We start from the raw sequence: 12,042 nt of genomic DNA on the forward strand, positions 1-12,042 counted from the left end.
AAGAAGAAATTGAAAGACTTTCCTCTAAGATTTTGAACAAAACAAGGGTAACCATTGCCCCTATTCTTAATCAGCATAGTATTGGAAGACCTAGCTAGAACAATCAGGCAAGGAAATAAAAGGCATCCAAATTGGGAAGGAAGCAGTAAAATTGCCATTATTTGTAGCTTATATGATCTACTGTATTGAAAGTACCAAAAACACAACTAAAGAAACTGTCAGAGCTACTCAATGAATTCAGTAAAGGTGCAGGATATAAAATCAACGCACAGAAATCAATTATATTTCTATACACTAACAATGAAACAATGAAAAGAAATAAAACTATACCATTCACAATATGATCAAACATAAAAGTACCTGGGAATAAATTTAATCAAGTAAGTATGAGTGCTGGACTACAAAAAATGCAAGACTTTGTTAAGAGAAATCAAAGACACAAACTAATGGAAAGACATCCCATGTTCATAGATTGAAAAAGTTGATATTATTTTTATTTTTTTAAAGATTTATTTATTTATGCATATAAGAACAGGGGTGTAACACAGAGGTGTGGGAGACTGGCTTTGCAAGACTTTGTTAAGAGAAATCAAAGACACAAACTAATGGAAAGACATCCCATGTTCATAGATTGAAAAAGTTGATACTATTTTTATTTTTTTAAAGATTTATTTATTTATGCATATAAGAACTGGGGTATAAGCCAGAGGTGTCGGGGGTGAGAGGACTCACCAGAGACAGAGTGGGGAACAGAACAGGCAGATCCACTGAAATACTGAGGGGAGCAGAAGGTGAGATAGGAGGGGTCTGCTGTGCCATGTGGGTAGCTCCCTGGCTGACCAGGGATGGAACTGGTGCTACAGTGGCTGGTGATAGTTTCATAGCACTGTCTTTAACGCCTATACCACCAGGGAGGCCCTAATATTATTTTTATTTTTATTTTTAATTTTTTTAAATATTTATTTATTTATTTATACAAGCACTGGGAACAGTCAGAAGTGCGGGAGGGTGAGAGAATCCACCAGAGCCAGAGCAGAGCAGGCAGACTGACGAGTACACAGCTGAGGGGAGCAGCAGGCAGCAGGAGAGGTCTGCGCGCCATGTGGGACCCTCGCTGGTGGCTGGGGATCGAACTGGTGCTGCAGAGGCTGTGGGCAGCTTCGCAACCCAGTGCCAACTGCTGTGCCACGAGGGGAGGCCCTAATATTATTTTTAAATGCCCATCCTACTTGTGGGGTCCTGGGAGGGCGGCCCAAGGCTTGTTGTTGTGCTAAGGGCTCTGGGAGGCCTCTGTGGGGAAAGGCACTTTGAGGAAATCTTGAGGAGGGGCAGGGGCAGCCCTCCTCTACCAGTAGCTGCTCCAGGTGGAGGGAGGGATATGTGTATAGACTCACGAAAGCGGGAGGGAAAGGATGCAGCGGAAGTGCCCAGCCCCTGCCCTCTGGGTGTCTGATCTTCCAAACATGCTGTCCAGCCTCTGGGCTGGGGGGCAGGGGAGGACGCGCGCTGGGCCCCTACAACCTTATCCTGGCTTGAGTTGGGCATGGCAGGTAGGCTCAGCCGCAGCGCCCCCCCGCCCCCCCCCCGCCCCTCCTCTCAGCCACTGTTTTGATCCACCCCAGGTCTGGGATGCACTTGCAGAGAACAGAGGCCTCGCAAGGAGCAAGTACCTGGTCAGGTGCTCTCCTTTGCAGCCGGGGATTCCCACCTTAAGTCTTTCGCCATCTCCCATTCCATCCAGTGCCCTGCCTTCCACAGGTACCCACCGGAACCTGTTGTCTTGAAGCCTGTCTGGGAGGCTGGAGACCCACGGACAGGGAGAGGGTGGTGACAGGAGAAAGCCTATGGGAGTAGGGCAGGCAAGGACCTGGAAGGGACATTTTTCTGTTCCCAGTTCTCCAGACCTCTGTGATTCCTGAGATCACAGCACAATAAGGCAGTTTTTCACGAAGCTGAGTGAAAGTCTGAATTTTAAGTCTCTCCCTCTCCCACCTATTGCCTTGATCGTAGCAATAGAATTTGGGAAAAAATGCTGTGCCCATAGTTTTTATTTGCAGCTGGTAACAACAGAACACAAATTTATTATAAATCTGGTTTTGAAAGTAAACTGTAAGGGCAACTAGGTGAAGAGGTTACTAGTTTTTCTTACTTTGGCAAATTTTTGTTAATTTTAAATTATTTTAAAACGAAAGTTTAAAAAATGAATTGTACTGAGAACTGATCTTACCCCTTGTGTGGGTTCTTTTTCATTCTGGTCCAAGCCCAATGCTGTGGAGAGAGAAGGCATCCACCTTGTTTCTCCCTCTCCAGTTCAGTGCACTTTGAGGGCCCTGGGGCTGCTGTCAGCTCTCAAGTCAGAGCACTGGGAACAGAGCAAGTTCTGTTGACTTCTTTCTGTGGCTCTGGTTTTGGTTTAATAATTGGCAGTGCAGTAGAGCAAAGGGGTGGTGGGTCGACGGTGGGAGGAGTGGTGAAGTCCTGACCTAGCAGTGGTGGGGGGCTGGAGCTGGGGACTGGAGAAGGGATTGGAGAGGAGTGGAGAAATCTGAGCATTCTAGTAGAAACGAATTGGGGAGTGTGTGTGTGTTTGTGTGTGTGTGTGAGAGAGGGAGAGAGCAAGAGCGAGAGAGAGCGAGAGAGCGAGAGAGAGAGAGAGAGAGAGAGAGAGAGAGAGAGAGAGAAATGGACAGTGAACAAAGCTGAGGGGCCCTGGTGGCCACTTTCATTCAGATTCGGATAGTGAGGGAACTTCTGAATGTGGTCTGTCCAAGCTCAAACTCCTGGGTGCACAGGGTCCTGCTCACTTTGTTGATCACAATCCATAGGGCAGGCTCTGTCCTGAGAATAAGGCACACACTTGTGTGGGTATAATACTGCCCCCATTGTACAGATGAGGGCACTGAGGCTTGGAGAAGCTCAATAGCAGCTGGAATCTGCACCAGGCTCATGTCTCTGCAACTCTCATTTTCTTACCTTCACACTCCTCTGACAGATCAGTCTCCCAAGCAGAAGATAGCGGAGGACCATTTTGATAAATTTGCTGAGCATCAGAATCTTCATGAATAGTTTGTTTGGTGGATGATGGGGCCCAAGACTCTCAATCCCTAGAAAGTGCCAGGGTGATGGCCCAGACAACTGCTGTCTGTCTGATCTTTCATTTTCCTAACTTAAGATAGGAAAAAGCCAGTTTTCCTGCTTGCCTTTGTTCCTGAAGGATGGGAGAATGGATATTGGGAGGCCATTAGAATATGCCTAGTGCCCTTTCAGAATGCCATCTATACTTTTTATCCCCAAAATAAATAGGGCAGACATGCAGTTGTCTTGGAAACATCTAAGGTCAGCGTGATTCAGACTCCAGGGACTTTATGTAAGCTCTCCGATGGCCTGAGGGAACTTAAGACTGTCTTCTCCAAGCCTGAGGTGAGGAAGGGGTTGTTTTTCTCCTTACAGAGAAGGGCATTGCAATTTGAAGCCAGCAGCATCTTCCTCCAAATCAATCTCTTCACTAAAACTCCGAGCTGCTCCTCTCCTGCCTGTGGAACTGCACTCTAGGTGTCCATTCAATATCTTGGTTTGGAACCTCACTTTCGTATTGCATATGTATTTTATCAGCCTAATCACTTAGCTTGCTATGTATACATCTGTATTACTGGTTAGACTACTTTTTATATGTGACCTTGAAATTGAATTTCAACATCTTGACTCCCAATAAATTATGAACCCCTGAAGTGCAAGGGATGTATCTGATCCTCCTCTGGCTCCCCAAAGGCCATGGTGGAGCCATGGGCAAACAACTACTGTCTGCCCATTGCAAATCTTTTATAGTCACTTTTGCTATAGTAGGTGACACATGCACTGAACAATTGGCTTAAAGGTAGAATGAGGGTAATTTTAGTGGCTTCACATTGTCAGTAGAAGGCCTTAAGTTCCTTCCAGCTCAACACCATCCTACCTCTAGGGTAGAGCTGAGATGTCCTCATGGCCCAACTCTGAGCCAAAGCCAGTGGTCGAGCCATCACAACTGCTTTACAGGGAACAGGAGATAGCGTCTACTGATGCAAATTCTCACACCTCCACCTTTTTCCGATTTTACTTCATTGACCACAACTTAGTTATCAAATTTTGTGATACATCCAGCTGGAATGTCAAGTCTTTTAAGTGGGTACTTTGTCTCAATAAATCAGGCTCAGTATCTCAATGAGGGGAGAGGTGTCAGGAGTAAATTACCAAGTGTGCCCTCAGCCATCAGTGTTCCCTTCCTTTCCCCATGTTCCCATTCAGAGACTTGCAGATAGTTGGTCTGGGGTGTGTGGGCTGGGCAAAGTACCCTAAAGGATTCCAGTGTGCACAGGGCTATGAACCCCAGCTCTGTTACAAGCTGTGTGCACACCTGTGCCTGCGGTAGGTGCTCAGCCCTGGATCTCACTATAGGTTCCTTCTACTAAGCTTCCTGCCGTGTTGTTTTTTATAGATTTATTATTTATGCATATAAGAGCTGGGGTGTAGGCCAGAGATGTGGTAGGGGGGTGGTGGTGAAAGGATTCACCAGAGACAGAGTGGGGAGCAGAACAGGCAGATCTACTGAAATACACTGCTGAGGGGAGCAGCAGGCGCAACAGGAGAGGTCTGCTGCACCATGTGGGTAGTTCCCTGGTTGGGGATTGAACTCGTGCTACAGTGGCTGCGGAGAGCTTCTTAGCACTGAGGCTTAACCCCTTGTGCCATCAGGGAGGCCCCTAAGCTTCCTGCCTTTAACCTTCTTCCTCTTTCTTCAAAACTTAAGTCTAACACATCAGGCAAGGGAAAGGAAGCAACATTTGTATTATGGTTTTATTGGTCAGATTTCCAGAACCAGGTTCTCTACTGGGCAAGTAGAAAAATAGAAAAGTTTACTACTTTGAAAAGGCAACTATGACAAACAAGTGTAAGCTCAGAAACAGGCTATTCAAACTTGAGCAGACAGAGTTCTGCCTGGGCAGGGCAGTCTGCAACAACAGAAAGGAACTTGTAGTCCCATATTTTGAGATCTATGTTTCCCTACAGAGCTGGGGCTGAAGCAGAGGGCTTTCTTGACCCTCTAGCTGGCCCAGTCCTGGAACCGGAAGCAGTCACTTGCTATCTTCCACACTGTGTTGCTGGGAGAGGCTTGGGCAGTTAGGATGAAGTTCTGATTGAAGTCCCTTTGTTTGTTACCCTCAAACTTCACTGTTCCACAGATCACAACCAGGACTGTGGTCTGGCTCGGAGTAGCTTCATCATGAACAGGCTGGCAGTCTACCACATTGATTTGGAACTCACTGGAAGGCAACATTTCAAAGAACTCACTCAAGGACTCTTGTCCTGAAACAGCATTTCCGTTCCACACCAGGGTGGCTGTGCCCATGTATAAGCGGGATAGGAGACGCCGCCGCTTATCCATGGTAGTGTAGTAGACGTTGACAAACTCCTCAGCAGCTCTGCAGGCCTGATCCACGTAGGTCTTGAAATCCACTGATGCCATCTCTGGCTGTGCTGAGGGAGGCCTCTGCCCAGGGGGTTCCTGCACCTGAGGGAGCTGAAGCTGTAGGGTGGAAAGGTCGAAAAGAATCGTGTGAATGCCACAGTTTGTTCTGTATGGACAATCCTTTTCTACTGGTAGCAAAACAATCATATACCCCTAGAGATGGCTCTAGGCTCTAGGGTGGTTTCACCACCACCCCTCTACCACATCTCTGGCCTACACCCCAGCTCTTGTATGCATAAATAATAAAATAAATCTATAAAAAACAACATGGCAGGAAGCTTAGTAGAAGAAGGAACCTATAATGAGGTCCAGGGCTGTTGACACTTAATTTTCTAAGCTTCAGTTTGCTCATTTCAAAATGGGAGTATCACCACTTGTGTCATGGCTATAATTTGAGAATTAAACATGACAATGTACAAGATCTTAGTTAAAACCCTCATATCTATGTACTCAGAAAATGGTAATTATTTCTATAATTATTACATAACTTATATTGATCATATACATATTATACAACCTAACTTTAAATGCAGTACATCTGTCTATGGAAGGACTTTTCCCTGGCAGCTTTGAACAAGTTTGTCTGCCCTACAGAAGTGGGGAAAATTCAGTGACCCAATAAAGACCAAGCAGACAACACAGGTCAGTAGCTGGTGACCATCTGGGAAAGGCTATTGTGAGCTCACCCAGCAGGGGGTGGGAGGGCAAAAAAAAAAAGCAGGTTTCTAAGAGGGAATGAGAACAAATGCTACAAGCACAGAACCAAATGGGGGTAACAGTCCTCACAAGTTATAGGAAGCAACTTGGTACCTGACTGGGACCAGAAAGGAGGGTGCCTAAGCTTTGGAGGAAGTTCTAAATTGGGGGGTAGGGGACGTCAGCAAAAACAAATAAAAATCTCGATGTAGCTGAAATGTTACATTTTCTTAAAAATAAAGTTCAAAAGCATAAAGATACAATGTTTTCTTTGTTCAGGGTGCAACTGCTGGTCAACAGAGGACATTACTAAAAGTAGTAGGTATGTTTAGATTTATGAACAAATTATTGATTAATTTTATATTTCAAAGACTAATAGAGCTGGGAGGGGGCGTGGTCCTCGAAAGGAGCAGTGAGTGTCAGGCTCAGGAGCTGTCCTTCCGCTCTCATGGGCAGTCAAGCCTCAGCAAACACCGAGCTGGTATTTGCTAAATGCTTTACATACATCACCTCCTTCAACAGCTCGCCAGGCACAGCGGAGAGGGGGTCTGCTCTAACAAGTCCACAAATGAGAAAACAGAAACTTTGGGCTGGATCAAAGTCACGCCAGCTGGCCCACTCCTGTTTCCTCGTTTATGAACATGTGCGAGCAGCCCTCGAAAGTGTGGTCAAGGCGGGAAACCAAGTCTGTAACAGCCCAATTCCAGGACCGACAGTTGGGCCCCACCTTTCTGGCTGGATGCAATTCCCGACCAGCAGACGCGGGGCTCCTGATCCACACTGCTCCATCCTCACTAGCCCAAAGCCACCCCGGTCGGGCACGCCCCTCTTCCTTGCCCGGCCCCCCGCGGCACCGCCGGCTCCGCCCGAGCGGGCTTTCCAAACCCAGCTGCCCGGCCGCCCGCTAAGCCCACCCAGTTCTTGAGGGGTTACCTTCGGCGCTGACGGGCCGCCAGGCTCCAGCCAGTCAGCGAGAGCAAACACCGAGGCGGTCTGCAGAAGCGGAGTAAGTACGCGGCGGGGCGGAGAGCCACCTCCTCGCTCGGGTCCACGCCGTGAGGTTGTTCGGTCCCCCGAAGGTGCACGAGGCCGCTTCGGCGCCGAGTCCCACAGAAACGCAGCTCCGGCCGGCTTCCGACGGCCCCTGCCCGGGGCGTGGGCTCCTCTCGCCGCGAGTCGAGTTTACCAACGAGCCTTTCCCACCGGTCACAGCCTCACGCGGGGCTGCAACGCCGCCACGTGGAAGAGCACAGAACCCGGTGATCCCTGACAAAGGGGGGGCGTGGAGGAGGCACGTGGGGGACGGCTCGGGAGTCCTCGGGTCCCCGCGAGCTCCAGACTGCCCGGCGGGGGCCACCTACCTGCGCGGCAGGTGCTGACCCCTGGTCGGCGGGCGGCGCCTCGGTCGACGAGAGGATCCGCTGTCTGCGCGGGCACCTCGGTCGGCGGGGCGGTGTCCCCGGGTCAGCGGGAAGAGGTGGGGGCGGTGGGGACGACCCCGGCGAGCGGGGCCGGGGCGCTCCCAGTCGAGTCGGCCGGGCGGCGTCCTGGGGCGCGCGGCACGGGCGGGCGGAGGCGGCCCCAGCCCGGCGCCCCCCGCGCGGGCCGCAGCTCGACAGAGGGCCGGCCCCTGAAGGTCGTGGGGCGGGCCTGACGAAGCTCTGCGTTCCTCCGCCGCTCGCCTCCGGAGGAGCGGGGAAGAGCGCCCTTCTCTCCTCCTCTTTCTCCCGGGAGGCTCCGCCCGGGCCGCCGGGGCCCCAGGGAAGGGGCACTTCTCGGCGCCTCCGGCGGGTTCCCGCGCCCGGCCCGCCGGACTAGGCGCAGACGCAAGCTCCTCCGGCCCCGCCCACTCCTACCTCCCCCTGACGGGCGGTTGTACTAGCCAGTGGTATGGGGACTTGGTAGGGTAGCTCCGCCCCAGTGTGGCTCAAAAGAGGCGTCAACTTCCGGGAGGGTCAGTTTCCCAGAAGACCACGCAAGTCCTCTCTCTAGTTTTCATTGGTTCAATCGCGTCACAGAAACCGGCCCAACTGGTTAGGTGAGATCTCTGATTGGATGAAATCTTCCAGATCCCGCCCTTGGGGCTGTGGGCGGATCGTTTGTCTTCCCGGCCGCTTGGAGGCTGCTTAGTTGGACGGGATGGGAAGGGCGTGAGAGTCTCTGTCAGGTTGTTTCTCTCGCGTTTCCCTTTCATCCGCGGCTGGGGGTGATTCCAGGTAAAAGCCTAGTGAGACTTCGCTTCTTGACTCAGTCACAGGAAACTAGCCGAAGTGGTGGTGGTGACTTACTATGGCTTTCGTTTCTTTCTTTTTTTTTGGTTTGCAAGAAGGCAATTTATTTTATTTTTTAAAAGATTTATTTATTTATTTATACAAGCACCGGGTACAGTCAGAAGCGCGGGAGGGTGAGAGAATTCACCAGAGCCAGAGCGGGGAGCAGAGCAGGCAGAAGGACAGAAGTACACTGCTGAGGGGAGCAGCGGGCGGCAGGAGAGGTCTGCGCGCCATGTGGGATCCTCCTCCGGTGGCCGGGAAGCAGCCGGGGATCGAACCTGCGCTGCAGAGGCAGCGGGCAGCTTCGCAACACAGCGCTCAACCGCTGCGCCACCGGGGAGGCCCAAGGCAATTTATTTTAACAGTAAATAATTTGAGGAGTCCTGTTCACAGACTGCCACCCCGCTTTCTGCGGGTGCTGTCGGAGGGGATGGGGTGACGTCCTCAGTCGGCCCAATTTTCATTCCTGAGTGGGCAAGGGCTCTGAGGGCTGATTGTGCCGCAGGTCCAGGTGTCTTGGTCCGATTTCCTCCTGTAGCCCGGAGTTTGATGTGGAGGGCAGTGTGTCCAGTGCCTGGCACCTCTGGGCCACACCCTGAGCTGCCAACATAGCAGCATATGGTGAGGATTCATTTCGGTCAGCCTTCACCTTCATCCCACCAGTTACATGGCAGATGGTTTCCTTGCCAGAGAGATCAGTGACAAGGACAAAAGTGTCATTGAAGGATGCAAACATGTGGCAGACACCAAATACGTTTTCTCCTGCAGCCACCTGAGGTCCGAGGCTGATGACCTGTTCTTCCTTCTTTTCCTTCCCTTTGCGAGGTGCCATTTCTGCGTGTCTTCTCCAGACTCCACCTGGCTTTCAGCCAATATAGCTTGTGGACTCCCGAATGTCCCGCAGTCACTCTGGGACTGTTTATGCCACTGGTGGATGAAGCTGGCAGAGAGCCTGTGTAACTCTACCTTCCCATGTAGCTTACTGATGACTCTCCTTTGTGGTGTAGCCGCTTAGAATTGCTATCCCAATGGACACATAAAGGAAAAACAGTTTTAGTTAAGTGAGAAACTCAGCTGAAAGTGAGGGAGTGGGAATGAAGGCATAAGTCTGGGAAGTGACAAAAATGTGTCAAGATGGAAACTATAGCAGTTGACTTTCCTGTGTCCTGTGAATTGAGGAACTGCAAGGAAAACCCGCTTCAGAATGCGGCTGGTGGTGTGATTGTATGGTGCTGAAACTACTGCATTTCAGCTAATCTGGAACCTGGGTTGTTTTTGTTGGGGCTGGAGGAGTGGGGTCCCTTTGTGAATTAATTTGGCAGTCTCTTTCCTCACACATGGCAAGATTGTTAAGGAAAAAGAATAACACAGGTAGGGAAAGAGTTGTATTTTGCCAGAGTAAAGGGTGTCTTTGTATATAGCTCTCTGATGGAATTACTCCTGGAATTTAGTGCTTTGGGTTTGGGTTAGGTTGGTTTTCCTTAACAAATAATAACCAGGGCCTCCCTGGTGGCACAAGGGGTTACGCACTGCGCTATGAATAACTACGCAGCCTCTGCAGCAGGAGTTCGATCCCCGGCCAGCCAGGGAGAGACCCATATGGTGCAGCAGACCTCTCCTGACTCGCCCGCTGCTCCCCTCAGCAGTGTATTTCAGTAGATCTTCCTGTTCTATTCCCTACTCAGTCTCTGGTGAGTCCTCTCACCCCCTGCATATCTGGCCAGTACCCCAGCTCTTGTATGCATAAATAAATAAATCTTTAAAAAATAATAAATAAACAAACAAATGATAAGCAATTCTGCCCCCACCTCTGGTTTTTGACCTAAAAACTTCCGTCTTAAGTTTTCTCCTCTAAATTCCCACCATTTTCATTGAGTTTTTATTTAAAACAAAAGACTCAGCAGAACGGAAACTGGGACTTGGGAAACTAAAATGTAAAAAAAAGTTGGCCTCTTTAGACACAAGAGAGATGGAATGATTTCTTCAAAACTGGGAGACTTCTGGGTATTGTGAAGTTTGTTGATGGTACCGTGTCTTCCCGGTGTGTGTACATTGAACTCATAGGGTCTTGGTTGCACTTTGGTGCCTTTGTTTGCATTCCTAAGGTAGTCCTTACTCTCAGAAGGGTCAGCGTGGGTGTCCCTGGTCTGTCAGATTTCAGGACAAATTTAGAGACTGGATGGGCTTTTACATAGGTGACCCCCCCACCTCCCACTTTGGTGAGTGAAAAATTTGGATTATGAAAGTTGGAGGCTGAGTATGAAGGGTGAACTAGCACTTTTGGAGCAGTAGTCACACTAAAATGTCTTTAAAACCAAGACTGAAATTAGGGTTTAATGTACAAAAATCTAAATCAAAGTGTAAATGCATTGAAAATGAGAGTTGACTTACTGCTTGTTTGCTGGATTGGATGTCGTATTGTTTTATATTTTCTCATATAAACCCTTTTTATTTCATTCTTATAACTTTGGGGTTAAGGAAGATATTATTATTACTTTATAGAAGGAGGTTGAGAGACAAATAACCAGCCTGGATTCACGGAGCCACTGCAAACCTAGCAAAGCTGGTTAGGAGAATGTTATTCCAGCTCCAAGACTTTATAAAAACACAAAGCTTTAGCCCTGAAAGGCTGCAGAATCAGCAGCTATAGAGTAGGGTGGCAAGGGACATTTTAGGTTTGTGTCTTCAGCACTGAAGATTGGGCCTGACCCATAGGGAAGATGTAATACTATTTGAATGAAGTCCTCTCTGACAGTCACTCTTTTACTCTTGCAAGCAAGCCTGGTGTTTATTTTCCTCTCCTTGTGGTCTTAAGTTTGGGGGATTAAGAGTCATCAGGGGCACATCACCCTGAGAACAGTTCTGGGGTGGTGGTGGGTTCAGCTAGGACCATTGAACCCAGAGAATGTGTTTGCTAGGGATTTTTTGAAAAATGCCTTTTCTCCTTCTGGAAATGTGATGTGTGACTAGTGCAGCTGCATCCATCTTGACACTGAGGGGGAGTCCCTAGACAATGAGACAGACAGGAGAGATGGGGAGAAATTAGGCCTTTGATGACTAGGTTGGGAACCAAATCAACCCTGAAGTTTGATCTTCCCAGTTTCAAGAGCCAGTAAAGTCCCCTTATTTATTATACTATTTAAAGTTGAGTATAAACATAAAGTTAGCTAGTTGTAACTTAACTAGAGCAGCTTAGTGTACTAGCAGAGTGACTTAACCCGACTGAGGCTCAACTGCCTCATCTATATAAAGGAGATGCAATAATATCTGCTTTCTCTGGTTGACGTGAGAAGTGAATGAAGCAATATGTGGTATATGGTTAACACAGAACTGAGCACAAAATAAGCATTCAGAAAATATTAGTATGCTTTGACATTTTGCATCAACAGCAACTTCCTTATTTGCCAATAGTCCTTCCAACAACTGACTTTTAAATTTGGGACAGGCGTGCTGACAAATTGGTGGGATTTGTCACAAAATCACAAGGGTACCTTCTGGAGGATGAGCCTAGCTTAAGCAGCTGTGGAACAGTGGCCCCATTTGCTGCATGGAATCCATCCAGGGAGGAAA

At 48.9% G+C, this 12,042-nt stretch overlaps 1 protein-coding gene and 1 pseudogene across 1 annotated transcript; both read right to left on the reverse strand.

The window, feature by feature from the left end:
* Positions 1-4,797: 4,797 nt before the first annotated feature.
* On the reverse strand, positions 4,798-7,379 carry NXT1 (nuclear transport factor 2 like export factor 1). Its single transcript, XM_037493819.2, has 2 exons — positions 7,133-7,379; positions 4,798-5,560 (listed from the first exon to the last, which is right to left on the reverse strand). The coding sequence occupies exon 2, from the start codon at positions 5,498-5,500 to the stop codon at positions 5,078-5,080; it is 423 nt and encodes a 140-aa protein (XP_037349716.1). The 5' UTR covers positions 5,501-5,560; positions 7,133-7,379; the 3' UTR covers positions 4,798-5,077.
* A 1,480-nt stretch (positions 7,380-8,859) lies between these two features.
* Positions 8,860-9,321, reverse strand: LOC119237639 (40S ribosomal protein S14-like; annotated as a pseudogene).
* Between the last annotated feature and the right edge of the window lie 2,721 nt (positions 9,322-12,042).

Source organism: Talpa occidentalis, unplaced genomic scaffold, assembly GCF_014898055.3.
Source record: "Talpa occidentalis isolate TD23 unplaced genomic scaffold, MPIMG_talOcc4v2.1 talOcc4.10, whole genome shotgun sequence".
Classification (NCBI taxonomy): Eukaryota; Metazoa; Chordata; class Mammalia; order Eulipotyphla; family Talpidae; genus Talpa; species Talpa occidentalis.

What these genes read in the sequence shown, in the direction of transcription:
- NXT1 (XM_037493819.2), bottom strand. Translation starts at nt 5,500, where the DNA reads ATGGCATCAGTGGATTTCAAGACCTACGTGGATCAGGCCTGCAGAGCT.